Source organism: Chiroxiphia lanceolata, chromosome Z (genome assembly GCF_009829145.1).
Source record: "Chiroxiphia lanceolata isolate bChiLan1 chromosome Z, bChiLan1.pri, whole genome shotgun sequence".
Lineage (NCBI taxonomy): Eukaryota > Metazoa > Chordata > Aves > Passeriformes > Pipridae > Chiroxiphia > Chiroxiphia lanceolata.
In genome coordinates this window covers 9,400,267-9,422,276 of record NC_045671.1, presented here as the reverse complement: position 1 = coordinate 9,422,276, position 22,010 = coordinate 9,400,267, and the positions used below count along the sequence as shown (strand labels likewise).

The window sequence follows — 22,010 nt, the reverse complement described above, 5'->3', positions numbered from 1 at the left end:
AGGCTCGCCTTAATCACATGGCATTTTTCTCATGTCTAACTGGATGTTGTACTTCTATGCTATGCTTTCCTATGCCAAAATGTTAACTTATTTACAAGGAAGACACATCCTTCTGCCAATAAAATGCTTCTAGATATCTGTAAGAATTGGACACCTGCAGAAGAGCAGCATAAAATGTTCCAGCCAGCTCCGTAGGTTTATTTAAAGGACCATTCCTGTTACTGCAAGGGAATGCCCATTCTTACACAAGGAAGTGAACATGGCACACATTCACCTGGATGGACTGGATTCCAAATAAGTATTCCTGACCATGCTGAGAAATATCCTGGCATTTCTTGTAGAAAGGGCAGTCAATATATTCTGAAATATACTTAGAAATACTCAGCAGATTTAAGCCCTGCAGTGTGTCCATTTTGAGTGCAATCCAGATTTGTGCCAGGGCTTACCAACGAAGGGAAAGGAGGCTGTGAAGATCAGATACATGCCATCACTATACATGGTGAAGGTGATAGCAAAATAAACAGAAAGGCTTCCCCAGATGAAGAACTGGTTCACAACTGTCCAGTAAGAGGTGTCCAAGCCAATCTGAAAGAACGAAAAAATACAGCCATTGTCAGTGCCTTCATTATTCAGCAGATCTGTACTGAACACAGCTCATCCTATATTTTGTACATCTCCCCGTAAGACTGCTATTCATTCAAGTCTCAAGAACTAACAAGTCACAAATCATAGGATGCTGGGAAACCATTCAAGGCAAGCATTACTACATTTATCCTGCTGTTGCCCTCTTCTCAAGCATTCATCAGTGGACAGCACTGGAGACAGGATGTCAAGATACCTTAAAGACCATCTAATTTCAACCCCTGGGGCTTGGGGTTGAAATGGACAGGGGCACTTTCACTAGACCAAATTGCTCCAAGTCTCATCCAAACTGGCCTTAAACACTCCCAGGGATGGGGCATCCACAACTTCTCCAGGCAACCTGTCCCAGTGCCTCACAGTAAAGAATTTCTTCCTAATATCCAATCTAAGCCTACTCTCTTTCATTGTAAAGCCAATACCTGTTGTTCTATCACCACATGCCCTCAGAAAAAGTCCCTCTCCAGCTTTCTTGTGGGCCCCCTTTAAGTATTGGAAGGCCACAATGAGATCTCCTTGGAGCTTTTTCTTCTCAAGACTGAACAACCCCAACACTCTCAGCCTGTCTTCACAGAGAGGTGCTCCAGCCCTCTGATCACCTTCATGGCCCTGCTCTGGACTTGCTCCAACAGGGTCACCACCTCCTTATGCTGGGGGCCCCAGAGCTGGACACCGCAAGTTAAAATAAGCCCTGCTTATTCTCCACCCCTAAGCTGTGATCTGGCATTGGACGTTAAGCAAAGAAGTCTACAAGACCTCAGACAGCAGAAACCATTATCTAGGGAAACATGATTGACTAGTTTTCTTTTAAGAAATCTCTCTCATCCTGATAGTATCATCTGAGTTTTCTACCCCCCAGGTCTTAGCTGTTTCTTCCGATGAGTGCAGGCCTAGCATCTGCGTCATGCATGGCCCAGGCTCCACAGACAGCTCCATAATGGAGAACCTACAAATAACTGACAGCAGACAGTCAGTCCTGTGCTTCAAACCCTTCCCATAACACTTGTCTATTCCCTGCCTTAACTGATTTGTTGGCTATGACTGCAAACTTTCCAAGGCAAAGACTCTGTTTTTCTGTCACCCTGATCTTTCATAACATATAAATCTCCTTTTCTGTTCAACTGAGGACACTAATGAGGCATCAAGAGACTTTTTTTTTTTTTTTGCAAGAATGCAAGATACAGCAGCAAATACAATGCTATCAAGACCCCAAGTGGCCCTCCAGATGCTGCCATCATGAAACAGAAACTAATTCCTAAAAATATTACCTGGGATGCCTTACCTGTACAGACACCACAATCAGTAAGCAGGTCTGGGCCATCAGAGCAAAGGACTGGTAGTCAGCAATGGCCTTCCCATCACTCCTCATTGTATTGTACATGGCCCCATAGGGGATGAAGAAGAGGATGAGGGAACTGTAGATCCCTTGCAACATGCACTTGACAAACACCACTTTGTTAAAATAGAGGTTTTGCTGGCCAGGCACATATAGCTGAGGAAACAGCATGCTCCAACGATCATCCACATCCTGAAAGCAGCGAGGAGAGGGTCAGATTTGCTGGCAGCTACCCAGCTGAGCAGACAGACCACTTAGGACTGCCGTGTCCCTTTGACATGCATTTCCATGAGAAAAGGCTTAGCACACAGCTCATTCAGTTGTGCTTACTACCATGGCACATGCCAAAGTCACCTAGGCATACTTTCCATGTTGTATTTCATCTTTCTTATGCTGAAAAAATTGACAGCTGATGAAAGAAAAATAATATACACTTCATCTAAAGCAGACTGTATGGTCTGCTCTCCAGAGAGTTGACTGAAAGCTAAGGTTTGGAAAATACTTCCCCAGGGTCAACACACAGGCAAGGCTCTCTTATTTGCATCTCTTAAGTGTCCAGAGCTGAACACTGGGAATCACTGCAGAGTAGCCAATTCCTACTTATTTAACTTGTAAAATACATATAGGAACACCTTTATTGCTCCTATGTCTTGTCAAACAATAACAGTGAGGTAGAAATGTGTGAAATTACCACAGAAAAAACTCTCTAGAAAGGCTGAACCTGGAAAATCTGGCTTCAAAGATCTAGCTAATTAATTGTTGTGTCTGGTCATTAGAAAGTCACTTGCCAGGCTTCAGGAACACAGCTAGTAGGATATGACTACTTCACTGGAGTGTTGCAATGGCAGCTTGTACTGTAGGCAGCAGCCTAACCCAAAAGTCTCATCACACACTAAAATCCACAGACCAAATCAGGATAATCGTAAAATTATAGATATCTCAAGTTGGAAGAGACCCATAAGGATCAGCAAGTCCAACTCCTCGTTCCTCACAAGATTTCCTAAACCTAAATCATATGACTAGGAAGGAATACACCATCTCCCTTGTGCATCCTTCTTTTTGTGGTCTAAGTTCTCACTGGGAGGACATCATTTCAGGGGTTACCACAGTATCTAGCCAAAAGATCAGCTGTTTTTGCTTCATGGGACCAGCTCAAAGCACCTGGAGATAAACCCTCTATTAAAAAAAATCCCAAAAGTGGTGACAAAAACAGTACCTGATCAAAGAGACTCATTCCTAGCACTGGAAGGGAGGTATATACCAAATTGTAAAGTGTAATGAACCACTCATCATAGACGGTCTGGAAAAAAAACATAACAGACATAAAGTTAGCAAAACACTGTCTTTTCAATTTCTTTGAAAGTATATGCAATTAAATGCTGCAACACCTTGGTTTGAGATGTTACTAAGACAAAAGGGATAAGATGACTCAAGCTCAGCATTCCTAAACAGGGGAGGGATCACGTTATACCAGCCAAGTTTGCTCAGCACTCACTGCTGGCTGCAGCCAGAGCGGGATCCCTCTGCACCACCCTCCACCCCCAGCCCCTGACTATCTGCACTCCCCATGGCTGGGTTTGGTTGCAGGCTGGTTTGCCTGGAAAAAAGCCCAGTTTTTTCACTGTAGATGTGCTCCTCTTCCAAGCTGCTGACACACACAGGCATCTCAGGGTTAAACTGCTTGTTCTAAATATGTGAACAGGGCAAGCATAGGTCTTGCAAGATCTGCACCAAACTGTAACCTGTGTCATCAGCTGATGGTTGTAATCACTTTTGAAAACCCTGCAAGTGATGTATGTGCTTCATAATGCACCTAAGTGGCAGGGAAGGTTTATATTGGATATTAGGAAAAGATTCTTCACCGAAAGGGTGGTCAGTGTTCAAAACATGTGTCGATGTGGCACTTGGGTACATGGTTTAATGGTGAACGTGGCAGTGTTGGGTTAATGGTTGAGAGGTCTTTTCCAACCTTAATGATTCTATGATTCTATATGTCTTCAGGCATCTGTCCTCCACCAGCAGCACAATGAATGCAGCAATATCTGCTTTATACCTACATGGCTGAAGAAGACAGACTTGAGTCCATTCAGTGAGGTGGGAGGAATGGCTTAGTTTATTTTCTTGTAAAATGTTTCCAGATACTCTGTTTGAAAACTCTAGACAGAATCATAGAGTGGTTTTGGTTGGAAGGGACCTGTAAAGGGACCCTGCAATCAGCAGGGCCATGCTCAACTAGACTAGGTTACTTGGAGCCCCGTCCAACCTGACCTTGAATGTTTCCAGGAATGGGACATCCACCATCTCTCTGGACAACCTGTGTGTTTTACCACCTTCTTTGTAAAAAGCTTCTTCCTTGTATCTAACCTATGTTTAGTTTAAAACCATTACCCGCAATAGGCTGTGCTAAGAAGTTCCTCTCCGACTCTCTTGTAGCCCCTTAGCTACTGGAAGGTGCTCAAAATTCTCCCCAGAGCCTTCTCATCTCCCAGCTGAACCACCCCAGCTCTCTCAGCCTGTCTTCACAGGAGAGGTGCTGCCCTCTGATTATCTTAGTGGCCCTGAAAAAACAAAAGCTGGACCTACCTGTGCTGAGAAGCCAGAGAAGAAGCCATACCAGAAATGCACTAAGGTGAAGGCAAAATTCTTATAGAAGAAGTATTTGAGGAACTTGCACATGCGGATGTAGGACCACCGGCCATGGACCAAGAGCAGGCGCTGCAGGTAACGGAACTGGGCAAAGGAGAAGTCACTGGACAAGACCGCCTGCATCCCCTCCTGGCCACTGATACCAACCCCAATGTGGGCAGCTGCAACAAGAAGGTTATTGATCACATCATTACACCGAGAGTTTTGATTACCCCGTTTTTAAAATCAGTTCCCTGCACTGGAGCACTGTGTTAATTCCCTCGCAGACTTCATAAAAAGTCATATGCAAAGCCATTTAAAAAAAAAAATAGCCTTGGAGCACTAATTCTTTCAGCAGCACCATGATTTTGGCTGGGTGATACATTTCCCATAACCGGGATTTTATTATCTGAATGAAATTCTAGGTTCAGTAACAATTTATGTTTTGTTTCTGAGCGCTTTCCAACAGCACAAATGCTGTTGTTCATAAAAGCTGCTGTTATGAAAAAATAAATGTAATTTGTATTGACATGTGACTTAGTTTTTACATGCATGCACGTCCTTCCAGCAGCCTTAAAACATCACCCCAGACGAGCAAAATGTTCAAACCGTTTTTAGATTTCTCAGACACTGTGCTACAAGGCGGACTGTAGCCCTTTTATATTTCTTGGGCTTTATTAGTTCAATCAAATAATTAGATAGAAGAGTCACTTCTTTTTTAATGGTAACTTGGGTTTATTAAACATGGACATAAGTTTAATGTGACAGCTAATTATACAGCTTTAACTAATGAGAACAATCTTGATGGTTGGAGGTTGGTTACATTCAAAGGTTTCCAAGGAACAGCGACTTGATAAAATCCCAAAGTCTCAGTCCTCTTGGTGGGGGGAGTGGGTTAGTTTCTAATTATCATGTACACTTCAACTTTTCTTTGCCTTTCTTTGCTGACTGCCTGACTTATCTCCCTTGAAGCTCTCTACTTAGCCTTTTCTTTCTTAATTAAAAAGCTCCAGTTAATCAATTCGTGCAAATTAACACAAGAAAGATTAGCAATAGGCCTTCTGAATAATCTTAATTTAATTATACCTAGATAGGGGATTTTTTTCATAAATTCACTGAGGTAATGCAGCATCAAATGATGCTCAAGGATGAAAGCGCCTGGAAGCCTGTCATTTATAACTCAAGGGAGATAATTAACAAACAGCCCTAACACAATGAAATGTTAACAACCCCCCCATAACATTATATAGACTATTTAGAGGCAGAAAGATTTTCTTTCTTCTTTGCAGTCAGGCCCTCTATGAAACAAACTTGTTTGTTATACATATAGCCCTTGTGAAGGTGGCCATGCAGACACACAGATGGACACATCACAGCCCAGGTGGGCTTTTCATAGAATAATAGAATCATTTAGGTTGGAAAAGACCTATAAGATCATCAAGTCCAAGCATTTTGTCTGTTCTAAGACAGAAACAGAGAAACAGACACTTAGTGCAACTCTGGCTTCCTGCTGTCCAGTGTGACCTAGAAGGCAGGAGACATGAGTAACCTGTAGTGAGAGTGCTCTGTAGAGACCTGCCAAAATCTGGGACACAGCCACTTGGTTCCTCAAAGAGGGTGGTACAGGAGGCACTCAGACACGTGTTCTGCTGCTGGCCCACCTCAGACAGAAAATACACCAGCGAGTCAGTCTGCCAGAGCATATCACTCACTTTTGATCATGCTGACATCGTTGGCGCCGTCTCCAATTGCCAGGGTCACAGCCTTCTTGTACTTCTTCACCAGCTCCACCACCTGGGCCTTCTGCAGGGGAGTCACCCGGCAGCAGATCACCACTTTGCACATGCAGGCAGTTCTCACTAGCTCCAGCTCCAGATTCCCTTCCAGTGCATAAGCCTGAAAAGGAGTAAAGGGAGTGGTCAGGTCAGACAGGCAGCATCTCCTGGCTCACAAAGAGAATGCAGTGAGGTGGAAATGAGAACTGAGATAGCTCTTCCATTCAGGAGAAGGTAGGTATGGGATATCCCAAGCGAATCCATCCACTCAGGCATAGGGAGCATCCACACCACACATCATGCCACACAGTTTGCACCTTGGGTGTGCCACACCTGGATTTGCACCACAGATGGACATGCACAACAGCTGCTCTGGCAGATGCAACCTGGTAGAGTGGCATGTCAAACACCAGAAGCACTAAACTGAAGCACTAATGAAGCTGCTGCAGGGTCCGAGACAACCTTGTGTATCTCCATGCAAGAGAGTTTCTGCTCATCCCACTTGGATTATTATTTAAGCTCTGGGAGATCTGTGGTGTAAATGGGAAAGACTTCAATTTAGGAGTGCTTAATTAAAAAAAAACAGAACATGAAAAATATTAAGCTCAGGTGAGCATGACAAAGCAAAACACAAAGCTAGGGAGAAGACTGCTTTGCTCTGAGTGCTGACCTTTTAAATCAGTCAGCTGTGTTATTTCTATTCAGGAAGCAGAGAGGTAATTGGATGTCTGGTCACCCCTCCAGCTCTCTGTGAGGAGGAGGGAGCAGAGTTATCCTTTCATATTTCTTTCAGATCATGCTTTTTGACTCAGTTCTTTGTTGTCTCTTTTTAGCAGACATGCACGGCAGGAATCTACAGGGTTCACTCCTCCTCAGAGCCGTTACAGCAGGCCCACTGCTCTTTCTGCATAAGGCACACAGTCCATAGGCCATATATCCTTTCTTCTTGAAACAGAGAGCTGTGAGTCAACAGTGTCCTTCCATCAAGGGCTCAACAAGAGACATTTTCATGGCTTAGCTTTAGTACTGCTGGTCAGCACAGAGATGGCTTTTGCCTCAACATCCTCACTGTACAGCACCAGCAAAATGTTATCACGTCACATATTAAGGTACTACTGCACACAAATCAACTGGTATGATGATGCCACTACAGATGCTGCTGATGTGTTTCTGTTCCCTTGCTTTGTTCAAGCAACACCAGAAGTGTGAATAGCCCCAGCGCTGCCATCCCACCCATCTGCAGGTAGGGATACAGCACTGAGCAGATGCTGTGTTTGAGTGGGACAGTATCAGCACTAATATCATTGTTCAAGCTCATAGAAATAAATAAATGACATCTAGTTTTGTCTGCATTGTCCTTGTGGTCACCACCCAGGAGAAAGCCATGATATTGGTGAGACTCGTGTCCACTCTATGTGGACTGGCTGCTCCCACACTGCTCAGATTTCAGTTTCTCTGTGTGAGACATATCCCCTTGCCACAGTCTGGTTGAGTGTGTGGCTTTCCAGGAATAAAAAGAAAGCTTTGCCACTGCTGCCAGTGGTGCTTTAATAGCACAGCACTCAGGGTCTGAGTGGCTGTGGGATGGAGTAGGAACCAGCAGGGGCTTGCAGCTGATTCCCACGCGATGCAGATGTACCGAACCTGACAGAGCTCTTGTCTGCTTTGCAGTGGGGATCTAAAGGGGATTATGGCCCTCAAGGTAAAGAGTGAATGAGCGTAAAAGAGGGAAAGAGGGTACTTAACAACACAGATACTGTCTGAAAGTGTTCAGGGTCTGTATATGGAGTCACAGAATCACAGAACATGCTGAGTTGGAAGGGCCCCACAAGGATCATCGAGTCTCTCTCCTAACCCTGCACAGGACCATCCCCAAGAGTCTCACCATGTGCCTGAGAGTATCATCCAAACAATTCTTGAACTCTGTCAGGCTTGGGGCTGTGACCACTTCCCTGGGGAGCCACACAAGCCAAAAATAGAGCAAGGTGAGATCTTTCAATTAATAATTTGCTGGGCTAGTACAGATCTGTGAGTGAAATTTGTTGGACTGCCATCAAGAGAGACAGCAACCACAGGGAACAGAATTTCTGAGAGCAGCACCTCCCAGTACCTTCCACATCTACCTATTTGCTTTCCCTGAGATCTGGGAAAGTAAAATACAACTGATAAATAAACCTGGTATAAACTAAGCCTTCCTCCGAAACAGGTTTAAACTGATCTAAATCAGTTTTTTAATCTAACTTGTTCTAAAAATTGTGAAGTATGGGAAATCTGTTCCAGGGCTTCAGTATCCTCACCAGGAAGACATTTCACCCAAAACTCTCTTATCTTAGTTTAATTCCATTACTTTGTTCACCTGTTATTATTTGAAGAGTATTGCCACTACTGATCAGTATTCTCCAGGCTCAAAAATTTTTAACTCTTTCAGTTTTCCCCTGTGCTTTCCAGATCTTCCATGACTACTCTTAGTTTTCTTTGTACTCTCCCAGCCTGGTGTTACTTACTCTCTTTTTAAGCAGTTAATGTGAACACTAAGCATCAAATAGATGTGGGATAACCCTTATTGACTAAGATTAGAAAGTTAACTTGTTTTAGATCAGTTGTGAGCCCTTAAGAGCCACACTTTGCAAGCAGTCTTGCATCTATCACTTAACAATTTCATCTAGAGCATATTACTTCAGTTTGCTTTGAAGAAAAAATGGGAGAGAGTATCAAAAAATTTATTAATTAAGTTATAAGATCTGTATTCTATCTGTTAGGCTTATCTCTTATCAGATATATTTAGTAGAATATGTTCTTGGCATACTTTAAACCCGTATCTAATGTTATCTTCTTGCTGCATACACAAACTACCTGGTTATTTTTTTAGTATCTTTCTGGAAATTAAAATTATTCCAGCTACTCTACCCCTCTTGTTCACCAAAGATCAGGGCTGGTTCTTCCCTGTTCTAGTCTTCTGAAACCTTGTCTGTCACCTTTGATGTCTCAGATATCCACTGAACCTAATCCTCAGTTATGGAAAAAAATTCCTGTCCTCTGGAGTTACATTTTTAAAACATTTTTCTGACATTCAGTATGTCTTCCAGTAAGTTCTTCAGGAAACTCATTCCTCACAAGGCTCTGAACCTTCCTTACCAGGCTGTGGCCAGTGATAACCAGACCATACACCCCATTTGCTTGCTCATCAGGTATAATTTTTGGTTTTTTTGAAGATTTTTCAAACTGAATGTTGATTTCATCACTGTCCAGAAGGGAGTCTGGCTTCATCTTTTTCCTTGCATTCCTAAAAAAAAAAAAAAAATAAATCCAGGATAATAATGAAAATCTTGTGAAGTTATATATGTTTTCATAAACTTTATGAAAACGAAAAATTGATGTTTTCTTCTAATAGCTCATTTTAATTTTCCCTGTATCCCTACAACAACATGCATTGTTTCACTGCTGCCATTTGTGCACATCATCCACCTGCTTCTGAAAATCTAACTAGTGTTGCCAACCTTTTGCTGATTTAAAGTCAAACTGAGTGTCTGAGCGTCATGAAGGATGGTGTCCCAAAGGGCATCCAATTTTCTGAGCATAGTGTCTGGCAACCATGTATTCCAACAGAAAAGGGCTGAAAACCTTCCCCATTTTCCATGTACACCTAAGAACTTGTGTCTACAGAGGAGGTGAGGGAGGAAGGTAGGTTCTCACACACTGCCAGAAAAAGACCATGTCCAGACAAAGGACAGCAATGTGGATAAATGGCAATAACTGCAGAGCAACAGCATAGCTCAGTCCTGAAGCCAAAGCCTTTGTGGCTCAAGATCACTTGCCGGTAAATGTCAGCTGATAATGCCTGTCTGATTCTGCTTTCTTATACATTAATTTAATTTGACCTCTTGTATTAAGAAGCCTCAGCATTGACTCTTAGAAGAGACTTCTACATTGTGTTTAGCTAATGGATCTTCCAGGGAGCCAGCTAGCCCTTATCTAAGGTCCCTGAATGAACTGCAACAAGTAAAGCTGACAGGAAAAAAAGGTGGCAACATACAAAACACAAACAGTGTTAATGCACGGCAGTGTAACTGTGTATTTCAGCCATTTACCTCAGCTCATTCAGGACATCATCAGATGTGCTGCCATCAATAATGAAAACATCTTCCATGTCATCGTTCAGCAAGTTGCAGGAGTAACCAATATTCACTGCTGTCTCTGGGAAAGATAAACCAGGAAGATGAGCCATCTTAGGAGGCCCAAATTCACCCAAGCCCCTGCCTGTTCCTACTCCATCCCACAGCCACTCAGACCCTGAGTGGCCTTTCTACACACGTGGCAAAAGTTCTCTTTCTGACTCAAAAGAGCTCAAAGCCTTTCAGAGTCAACAATAAGAGAGCCAGGAGAGTCACTCTGATGGATGTAATAGCAAATCTCCCTTAACTGGGCTTCACAAGGCCACAGGAAAAAATAATTCTGCCAAAAATAAAAAGCTCAAAACACCCTTTGGCCAACGTGCCTGGAACAACAAGAAACATTTCATGTTGATTCAAAAATTTTTTCCAGGATTTTTAACTTTCCCTCTCGCTACTTCCAGAAAAGCCCCAAACCATAGACCTCAAGAAGAGTATAAAGGCATTTTGTTCATAACATTTTGAAAAACATATTTTGGTATCTTATAGCAAAACTATTGTATTTGGAACATGACAAAATGAAATGTTTCATTTTTCTCAAAAATTGTCTGCTCATTTCTTGGATGAAATTATTTTGGCCTCCCTAAAACACCATTGTTTCAGTGAAGTTACTGTTTCTCCAAAAGAATTCACTGGAGTCTATTTACCATTCTTTCCAACTCTAAAAGCCTATGTTTCCTCCATTTCTATTCCGGATCATTAAAGCCAGGACCAAACTGAAACGTACCCAACATCCACTTTGATGTTAAAGTTTCCAGAAAGCAGGACAAGATTTTTTCCAATTTCTTCACTGGGATAGTCAACTGTACTAAAGTGACACCTTTTCACAGTCAGGGACTATGGGATGCTTATTGTCACCTCTCCAAAGGCAAAGGATGCTGCCTTCACCCTGCTTCCAGCCTCAGGACAGAGTGTAAGGATAGACACTAACTACAGTTAACTTGTCTAATTCCAGTTAAGAAATTTTGCCTAGGTGGCAATGAAGCAAAGCCCTGTAAGTTTGTCTTATGTGCAGTTTTTAAAGAAGAATGAGAATGCAGGTCTTAGCAGAACCATCCCACCAGTGGGAGAGAAGAGAAGCATCCAAAGCTGTAGTGCCTTTACCTTGCTTATCTCCAGTGAGAACCCATATCTTGATGTTGGCTTTGGCAAGAGTCTCAATTGTCTGTGGGACTCCATCCTGTAGCTTGTCCTCAATCGCTGTGGCACCTAACAGCTTAACAGAAAACAGTGGAGAACTGGTAAGTTGTTCCATTGTTAGCAAAGGAGAAAGCATTACCTAGAGGTAATTACTCAAGGAAGCACAAATGAAATCCAGATATAAGGTTGTACTGATTTTCATTCTTCCTCAGCAAATTTAGTGTACAGAGCATAACCCTGATCCTGCATATGTTCGAGTCTCTAATTCCCAGGGCTCTGAAGGATTATGAACATGCATGAAATTATTTGCCAGAATGTTTGCAGACCTACAGGTCTGTGTTCTTCCATGTGTTCCCTTCACAGCAGACAGAGCTTTAACAGAGGGACAAAGACAGCTGTGGACCCTCTGCTCCTCCCACAGCATCTTTGGGAAGTAAAGTCACTCCTGTACAGTGAAGGTTCTTGTGTAAACAGTGTTTTATTCTGAGCCACGCTTCTTCCTGCTGGTCTTTTCTCTACTTAGGCCATGAGCTTCACAACCTTTTCTTGCAAAGCAGCTGGACACTCCAGCCCCTAAACCTCCAAGTCCTTCCTGCTTTGAACATGCCCCCAAACCTCCATATGCATCCTCTTGCTTGGAGCTTGCTCCCAGCTATGCTGTACTGCAGTTGTCACATGGCTGCTAAACATCTCTGCCTTTAACAGATGTGTCCCTGCCGCTGCTGCTGCTGCTGCACACAGTCACACACCTAAACCACAGACTGCTCAGAACACAAACCTTCGTTATTTTAAAGTTACTGGTTTTTTCCGCATTTTGGAAATAATTGGTGGTTTTAACCTGTTGTCAAAGGGACATGAAGATTTCACTGCTAGCTCAGGTTTAGACAGCATCTGCTACCACTTACCTCCTGCTGCTGGGAGACTAAATTCAGAGGTTGGCTTTAAGCCCAAGATCCCATACCCTGGGATGTCCATCATACATCACCTATGAGCATTATCACCATAGGCAACAGCTCGGATGGAACTTCCCTATAGAGTCCTCAAAATTGTACAGTCCCCATTTTACAGTAGTCCCTGATCCAGTTAGAGAGAACTTAAATGCTATGGCTTAAAAAGTCATGTCCTGGGAGCACCAGCTCGTCTTTGGCAGCGTGAGTCTGAGTTGGAAGCCCAGAGTTGGACATTGACAACAAATGTGCCCAGGAAGAGAGAACAAGAGTTTCCATTCCCTACTGCCATCATCTTTGTGGAGCTGCAGAAAGGCACATTAACAGGTCTTTGGCTTGTCTGTCGATGATCTGGTGTAAAAAAAGCTGGAGAAAAAGCTGTCTTCTTGACTGTGGATGTTCCTTAACTTTTAATCAATCAATGATAAATAGTATTTTACTACTATTCTCTGAATCTATCCATGTTCCATCCCTTGTGTCCTTATATCCTTACCCCTCTAGGGGCCCCTAGCAGAAACCTGCCACACAAGGGACTTCTGCTCTTGGACATCAACCAGACCATGATACTTGGCAGTCCTCTACACCTCCACAAGACCCATCTATGTCCTCACTGACTCTGGTTCTCACAAGCCAGGCTCTACACCCACCCTCTGCTCCTCCCACAGCATCTTCGGGAAGTAAAGTCACTCCTGTACAGTGAAGGTTCTTGTGTAAACAGTGTTTTATTCTGAGCCACGCTTCTTCCTGCTGGTCTTTTCTCTACTCAGGCCATGAGCTTCACAACCTTTTCTTGCAAAGCAGCTGGACGCTCCAGCCCCTAAACCTCCAAGTCTTTCCTGCTTTGAACATGCCCCACAGAGCAGTTACACAATTTTTATGGGGATTTTTCACTATTCTATTGAGACCTATTTTCCACTATTCTGTTGAGACCCAGAAGGGCAGTACACTCTCCCCCCTGGGCTATGCAACTTCCAGAGGCCAGCATCTCCTCACACTTGTTTCTTCCCTGGGTCCTGATGGCATCCTGAACACAGAGTTAATGGAAGGAAAAAGGGTGTGTTACCCACGATTTCTGAGATTTCAGGAAAGCACTGCTGCTAGTGCAAAAGCTCAGCTTCTCCTCAGATCCCATATATCCTTTTCATCCATTATTCATGCCTCTAAAACACAGGCAGATCCCCCAGGGCATTTAAAAGCTGTAACAACACTGAGGGAGAGTAGAATGCCTTGAAGATCACAGTTTAGCTCTATTTCAAATTGACACAAACATGTTCAGGGACATCATCTACCCCTCCTGCCCAGGGCTGCAAGAACAAAGGAGATGCTCTCTGAAACCAAGGGGCACTGGGGATTATTCACTGCCTGCCATTTCAAAGGCTGGAAAATAAATAGATCAGCCATTTGCACATACAAAGGATAGCTATGAAATATTTGTGTCCACGTCATCTCCCGCAGGCTCTGGTATGTCATTTCATCACGAGAAAGCTACTCTGACACCCACATGAGTTAAAATAAAACCATTTCCCTGCATTGGTAGCTGACACTGCAGTTACGGGCTCCTGATGGAGGTGCCCGTAAACAGCCAGGACTGCCATGCTCTGAACTGCTCCTGTCACACAACCCACTGAGCTGTTTGCAGAGCAATGTTTGCTGAAGTCATACTGAGCTGTTTACTGACAAACCACCATCCTCACTGCCTCCCCCAGAGCTTGGCCCAGATTCCTTAAAGTACCAACCATTAGGTCTTTTTCAATCTCTTCATATAACTCTGACAGTTTTTCTTCCCGTCCTTCCAAGGCAGTGCTTGCTTCATGGTGGCGCCTGATCCAATCCTGGAAATAGTCTTTCTCCAAGTTTTTATAGGCCACCACAAGTGTCCTCAGACCTTCTCCAGCAAACTCCTGCAAGACAGTGGTGAGACAGAAAGGTCAAAGCAGAACAGTCTGGTCACATGAGCTTACAAAGGAGTCTCAGAAAGCAGACTGTAAAAAGTATCTTGCCTAAAGTTTGCAGAGGAAAGGTGAAAAAAATCACACCTTAGACCACAAAGTTTGGGTTACTTACAAAAAGTAATTCCAGACCACTTGTCATTGCTATTCATGGTCCTTACAAAGAAAAAACTCAAAAGGGCTTTCCTACTTTCTGGCTCCAAAGATTTAAAATAACCAGACAGTTGTTTCCCAGGCTCGTATTTCTCAACAAAAGGTCCAGAACAGTGAGACCTAAATAAACCTTGAACACAGGCTTGAATTATGGACCTGGGCTCAACATTTTAAGGGCACAAATTCTGGCTGAAATACACAGCATAAGAACAGCCAGTCACAGCAGCTCAGCAAGTCCTTATAACTGTCTTTTATGATGGATAGTATAGAGCTCAGTGTTTGGTGCAATAGCAGAGATATGTTTGTGAAAATGGAGGTGTTCCCCCAGACTTGAAATAAAGGTGCATCAGGAACAGGCCACATCCACAGCTCTGTTCTGCCCTTTCCTTTGCCACCAACTTTCTCTGACTTCCCCAGGCAGTGAGCAGAGATGGTTTTTCTATTACAAAACCCCACTGGCAAAACTCTCTGTTATCTTGTGCTCTGCAACATTATCAGCAGGATCTGGAATCTCAAGGGAGAGTAAATACTGGCCAAAACATCCCCTTATGTGAATAACAACCTCCCAGTGCACACCATCAACAATATAAAAGGCCACAAGTTCAAGTGATGCTTTTTCCTTGCTAGATCTGGAAGAAGAGACCTAAGGCTATATAAATTAATTTTCCTCTCTATTCCATAACTAAAAAATTGCTGCTTAGATGCTATGTCTGAAATCTAGGGTTTTTGTGTCAACACAAAGTATGCTTCCACATCTGGAGAAAAGGAAATGATCAAATGCAGAGATTTTGTTGAGAAGAAAGCACTTACATTCAGGTGTTCTGTGGTTTCCTCTTTGAGAGATTCGCAGGACGAATTAAGCAGTTCATAAAGAATGGTGTCGGCCCCCTTGCAGTACAAAGTCAAGTCACCTTCTGGACTCTGCACTATGAGGAAGAGGAAAAGAAATGCTACAAATCCCAAGCTGAGGCTTTTGGGATACACAGCCATTTTATGAAAACAAAGACAAGTTTCTAGAGGTGTCTGAGTTCTACCAGGTTTTGGCAAACTCCCAGAGAATCAAGACAAGCTCTGCTTAGAAAAGAAGTTAGTGTGACTACTGCCCACCTTAGTGGTAGCAGCACAGCAACTGTACCCAGACTGCCTTAGTCTGAGCAGACACTCCTCTGGCCTACGTTGTTCCAACAGGCAGCACTTCAGGCAGCACATCTACATTCAAAAGTTAAGAACAATTTTTTTTTAGGGGCATGGTCTTACTGCTCCTATTTCTTCCATGAGTAAACTGTAACTGCAATATTCCAATTCCTGAAGTAACTAAGTATGTTGGAGGGTTAATAAAGGCTACAAAAAGAGGTTTTAATAATTTCTGCATTTTCTGTTTGGGAAGGTGGGTTTCTCAGTTCATCCTTTCTCCTTTCCTACTTCCTCAGATTTTAGTGATAATTTTAAAGCTGGTTATAAGGTAAGCCTTTCCTGCACTGTAATGAGGGAAGCAACATATACAAAAAGCTTAGTGTCTTCAGAAGGCTAGTGCATCACTGTGGTCCAGATGTGGAAATGTTCTTCCACCTGCTTTTCTACCACTGTTGCTGTGTAATGGAAAAGTCAAGGCAGCCCATCTCAAGCCCTCAAAAGTAAATGTTGCTGTGTTATTCAGAGAGCATTGCAAAGGAGGTCTCCTAGAAAAAGGCATCATAGCATAATGAGGGACAGCTCCAGAGCCTAAAAGGTCAGGAAGGAAAGAAAGGAGCAAAGGGAACATACCAATCACAGACATTCTCTTGCGAACATTGTTGAAATCAAGAATAGCCAGAAGTTTGTAGACTTTTGTTTCTCCCATTTCCACAACAGTGATGGTCTCTGGTGTGCGAGCCCGGAATACGAATCCAAAGTTTCTAGCAGCAGTGACAAGGGCTCCCTCGTCAGGAGATTGGGCCTGATACACCAAGCTACCTGACATGAAAGGAAAAAAAGTGTAATGTGGTTTTTGCCTTTTTTCTGAGTTAAACGAATACAAAATCAAAGACATTATACAGCAGTGATCCCTTTGCTTTTCTGTCTATCCACAGAGGTGTAGCACTGAAAAGCGCCTTATGTCCACACATCTCCATCAAGTCCCACCAACCCATCCTCCAGGACAGTGCAAGAGGTACCCTAGATTCTTCTGGGGTCTTTAATCACTCTGTTTGGAGTCTAACACACCTCACTGAGAGGACAAGTTCCTTGGGTCCAACCCCTTCTAGTAATATCTGCATGTATTTTTTGCATCAGTATTTTCACCTTCAATCTGTATATTAACAGTTGTAGCCTTTAAAGCATAAAACAGCTGTAGCCTTTAAAACAGGTTTTCATCCTGTCTGGGTTTTGAGGAGGCTGACCCAGTGCCTGTGAGAACACTGGGTGAGAGGAGCTAATGAGTCTCCAGTGGATAGGTGCTCTATATTCTTTGCTTTATGGGATTAGGAGCAGAGTAGAGAAAGAGTGGGGCAAGCATCTGCCACCTCAGGGAAGCTGTGGCACCTGCAATTTCCGCACTCCAGAGATGTGGTGTTTGCGGTAGTGTCAGCTCCACCACAGGAACACACAGAGAGTGGAGGCCCTGGTCCTTTCTCTTCCCATGTGGCATCTCCAAAGACACTGATTTATGTGTAGTCATACACTACAGAAAATCACCAGGGAGCCAAAAGGACCAATAACAGCTTCTGTGGAGAGAAGACATACTGTGGTGCGAGTGAACATAACCACTCAGTCTGGTGCCTCCAACAGTCCTCACCTTCCTTCTTCTCTTCTGGCATCACTGTGTGACAAAGTGAGAGCAGCCGGAAGAACCTGTGTGTTGGGACATCATTCAGCTTCACAGCTTCAACCAGGCTATGGTCATAGAATGCAAACTTTGGGTCGGCCAGCGGGTTGTATGAGAAATCAACCTTCTCTGTGTTCTGCAAAAACATAGCTTGGTATTATTTGTGGAGCTCTTATATGCCTGTCCACCAACGCCTGCCAACACAGCCACTCCCTCCTCCTCACATTTGCAAAGGACCTACCCTGCAGGGCTGCTCATGACAGAGAGTGGTGGATCTAAGTGGGACGTCATGAAAGCTATCTAATCATAGGACAGGCACTAGATGTGCCTTTAAGAGCAGCACGCAGGCTGAGAACCAATGAGCTAAACTGACTCTCTGAATGGCAGCTAATGTTCCTTACAGGATCTCTGCCAATGGATTTCTACAGCAAAGAAGTGCCTGCCTTCAACACATGCCTTCTTGGCGGCATCATGATCCTGACGTCAAAGGCTGCCTGTGGCAGTGCAGTGTGGGAGCCCAGTTTAAAACAATTCAAAAGGCTGTCTTCTCCACCCTATTCTCCCAAAGCAAGAAAAAATCCTGATATGGAAAAAATAGGACCGATGAGTGATGTAAAGGTTAAACTCCACAGGCACTGCTCATTTTGTCAAAAGACAAGGACCTCCAAGCAGAGTGGAACATGCTGGAGAAATGGCCAGAAGCTCACAGCATGATGTGTCATGGAGAAATGCACTGCCAAGCCTGTCTGGGACACTTCTGACTCCTGCTCCATCCCTGATGAGCTCAGAGTTTCCAGGATGGGAGTCATCCTTCTGACCTCTGCACGCTGACATCTAGCACTTAGCACAGATCCACACCTCCCACACTCATCTGCACACCAAGATCCAAGCACAGCAACATCAGAGATGTGTGGGCAGCAGGACTCTGCTCCAGAGAGTACCATGGACAGGAGGGTGGGGTGGACGATTGGCAGGAGTCCAGCACGTGTCCCCAAGCAAGGCCTGGAGGCATAGCACTCAGCACAAATAGCCAATTTCAATGGGTAATTTAAGTTCTCAGTGGCCTGAAAATGAATCACTGGAACGAGGAGTGGGATTTTCACCATCTTGCTGTTTGTTATTTGGATTACTGCACGTAGGTTCAGACATTTTAGAAATAAAAACATGTGCATCTGTGCCAGCAAGCAGAGGCTAAAGAGAAATGTAGAAGTCAAATGTTTTCATACTTTACAAAGTCCAGACATAAGAGGAATTTGACAGTGACCTTGTTACTGATATGAACTGGACTCACTAATTCCCCACTAAAGCTTTTATTAACTGCCAAGGTTAATAAAATTCACCAGTGTCGAAGTTTCCAGCAAACTTGGCCAAATACTTGGCTGAGTATCAATGGCCAAATATTCAACAGAAGCTGTGCATACAATAGGATGTCATATGAAGCAGAGGGAACAGTAGGCCATTCCCAACCTGCAGGTTTTAAGCCAGGCTTACTGGAAATGAATGTAACTGGCAATTCTCTGACATCCAGAGGAACACACATCACTGTTATCAGCATCAAGAGCATCAGTTCTTGCAGGGTCAAGAGCATGAGCTATGCTTTTGTGGGTTGCGTCCACTGGTACTTAGCCAGGTTCACCGAAAGCACAGATCCTGATAGCACTTAAGCACTTACCTCATTTATTTCTACCCTTTGCCCAGACATATCATACACATCACCTGCAAGCAAGAAAGACCAAGGTTATAGCCACAAATTCTGCATAAGTGCAATCTCTGAGCTTCTCTACCATGAAAACTGGTTACAGTGTTTTTAAGCAAGTATCTATTGAAAAGGTTTCAGTAAGCATACATGTCTTGACATGGGTACTGGAGACTGACGATACATAGCTATCAGTTTCTATGTTAATCCATGGCAAAATCCAGAGACTGATAGATCTTGAAACACAAAGCAGTAACCATAAAAATGATTGGCTTTTGGGTAAAGAAGACTTGGCTCAAGCTGAACCCGGAGATGACTTAGTGCTAGGTAAGAAACAAAAATGCTTTTCAGGGAATGACTTCTCTTGTACCTTTCCTTTTGAATATGAGACAAAATCCAGCTCCTGGATCCTACTTGGTTTGCATCAGAAAATGAGACAGCCACAGAAAATGAGGTTTTAAAGCCCATTCTTCCCACACCTAGGTAGCAAAGCTGCTCTACTGACTTTCCCTGAACTGATGACCTGGTCATAGGAATACAAGACATTTCAGCTCTAGGAAACACTATTAAAACTTCTGCCTGAAGAAAAGTTTCACTCTGAAAGTCTGGACTGTGCCTAGCCCAGCCAGTCCCAACACTTAACTGAAAAAAGAGTGAAATGCAATGAATTACGCAATATAGGCTCATATCTGCACCAGCAATCTCAACTGTGACCAAAGTCAAATGCAGCGCTTGTGGGCCTTCACAAAGGCTCTGAGTGTGTAGAAGAAACTTAGATGCTATCTCTCCTGACAACTTCATATCAATTGATCCCTTGGGAAGTATAGCCAAGAGGCTTTTGGACATCTCCTTCCCTTAAGCCTCCAGAGTACCTTTCCTGACATCAGAACTAAATCATTCTGGCATATGACCCTGAGCAGCAAATCCAGAGAAGTACAATCCTAGGAAGAAGCTAAGCATTTTGCAAAACTATAGGCAGTAGACTGTTTGCCTTTTTTCCACATATTTCTCATTCATTTCTTGAACCCATTATGTTAGTGGTGAAATCCATTTTGGAGAAATCATGGAAGAGATTTCATGATGGAAGAGATTTCAGACTGTTTAGCAGCATTAATGTTAGTTATCGTAGTAGCACTGTTAGAGGTGTGGTGGTCCCCAAATATACACAAAACCAGATTCATAGGAAGAAATAACTTCTTTTGTTAGGTCAGCTGATAGCACAGAGAAAAAAGGCAAACTTCAACAGGTCTGACACAGCAAAGCAAGCATCCATCTGCAAATAAGCAGCAACTAATTTCTCTGGGGCATCTAATGATGTTAATCAATTAGCCAGTTTGCAAGGTATTAGCACCTCCTGAGCAGTGTGAAGAAAACAGTCTGAGGCCATGCAATAAACAAGCCTTTAAAATCAATGACTCCTAGGATCTAACTGAGATAACTTTTTTTTCCTATTTTATCCAACTCCCAGCAAACTCTTCTCTCTTCTGGTAGGTGAAGTATGTCAAGGCTAAAGACAAAGACCAGGCCATTGACCAGTCCAGCTATCTGAAACGGATGTGGAAAATTACTACTCACAACATGAGACATTGCTGAATGTGAGAGACAACACATGAGAAGCTGACAAAATTTGCAGATAACATGATGAGGGATGGCTGATTTCATAAATGGTTAAGAGGGAGTTAGTTATGTGTGTTAAATGTTATGTTTTGTGCAGGGTTAGCAATACCTGGGTAAGCATGTCAATAATACCATAAAAAATGAGATTACTTAGGTAGTGATATCAGCAAAAATTCCCAAATTTGAGTACAGATGTCATAAATCTGGGACTTATGGGGAGAAAGTAATAAAGTGCTGTTCTGTAGTTTGGATGGTAGAGGGGCAGAAAAAGGGAGATAAAATAGTTGTAAAAAGGGGGAAACAAGGAAATTATATTAAGATATGCAAATGATGCAGTCAGGCTGTCCAGGCATCCCTGATGGGCAGGCAGCCCTGCACTTGATCACTGAAGTTTTTTACGTGACACTCTTCTGAATATCAGAGTCAGTCTCTGCGGACCAAGAGGCATACAATGAAATAAAACTCCGAGAATAAGGCAAACAGATAACATACCGTAGGATTTGCCATTGATGGAGCACTTGTTGAAACACATGATGTTCTGAGTGAGAGTTCCTGTTTTGTCGGAGAAGATGTACTTGATCTGTCCCAGTTCTTCATTGAGTGTAGTGGTTCGAGCCTGAGCCGGTGTATCATTCAGCGGATAATACATTTTACGGTCCCAGTCGATGTAGAAACTGTTACCCAATCGTATAATCTCTACACTGATGAAACAGAAAGAGAAGGTGACGGAATATTCATTAGTTTAAGGGACAAGATCTTTATCTTCAGCACCACCATTAACGACTGTAATTAGAAGACAACTCTGAAGATAATGACAGGTTGAACTCATCTGTCCTTAGATGGCTTGCGGTAAGGGATGCTGAAGATAGTCCCACTGAAACAATCTGTTAGCTTTATAGCACATTCCTTTCCTTCATTTATAAAACAAGATCTTATAAATGTTCAGACTGAGAAGACAGGCAGGAGCAGTGGGTTTCACTTAGTGCCATTCCAGGAGATGGTTTCCAGCAGGGCTCTGAGCTGGGCTCAGCCTAGTGCTGGGAGATGAGCACAACCATGTCTCAAACAACACAGAGCTCCACAGCATTTGAGCCATTTTGTCACTCAATACAACCAAAGAGAAGCATCAGCTTGCAGACAATATGGATTTCCACCTTGCTG

The 22,010-nt window shown here is 43.3% G+C and overlaps 1 protein-coding gene across 5 annotated transcripts in view; it reads right to left on the bottom strand.

The window, feature by feature from the left end:
• The window catches only part of LOC116780238 (phospholipid-transporting ATPase FetA-like), a 94,966-nt gene that overhangs the window by 6,259 nt on the left and 66,697 nt on the right, over window positions 1-22,010 (bottom strand). For all 5 annotated transcript variants that reach the window (XM_032674880.1, XM_032674883.1, XM_032674881.1 and 2 more), the window contains 14 exons: window positions 21,342-21,550; window positions 19,209-19,252; window positions 17,507-17,672; window positions 16,498-16,686; window positions 15,544-15,659; window positions 14,368-14,532; window positions 11,649-11,760; window positions 10,464-10,569; window positions 9,511-9,658; window positions 6,313-6,496; window positions 4,559-4,782; window positions 3,192-3,275; window positions 1,922-2,167; window positions 447-585 (listed from right to left, as the gene is read on the bottom strand). In XM_032674880.1, the coding sequence (XP_032530771.1) occupies window positions 447-585; window positions 1,922-2,167; window positions 3,192-3,275; window positions 4,559-4,782; window positions 6,313-6,496; window positions 9,511-9,658; window positions 10,464-10,569; window positions 11,649-11,760; window positions 14,368-14,532; window positions 15,544-15,659; window positions 16,498-16,686; window positions 17,507-17,672; window positions 19,209-19,252; window positions 21,342-21,550 (2,132 nt within the window). The remainder of the gene's footprint in view (window positions 1-446; window positions 586-1,921; window positions 2,168-3,191; window positions 3,276-4,558; window positions 4,783-6,312; window positions 6,497-9,510; window positions 9,659-10,463; window positions 10,570-11,648; window positions 11,761-14,367; window positions 14,533-15,543; window positions 15,660-16,497; window positions 16,687-17,506; window positions 17,673-19,208; window positions 19,253-21,341; window positions 21,551-22,010) is intronic.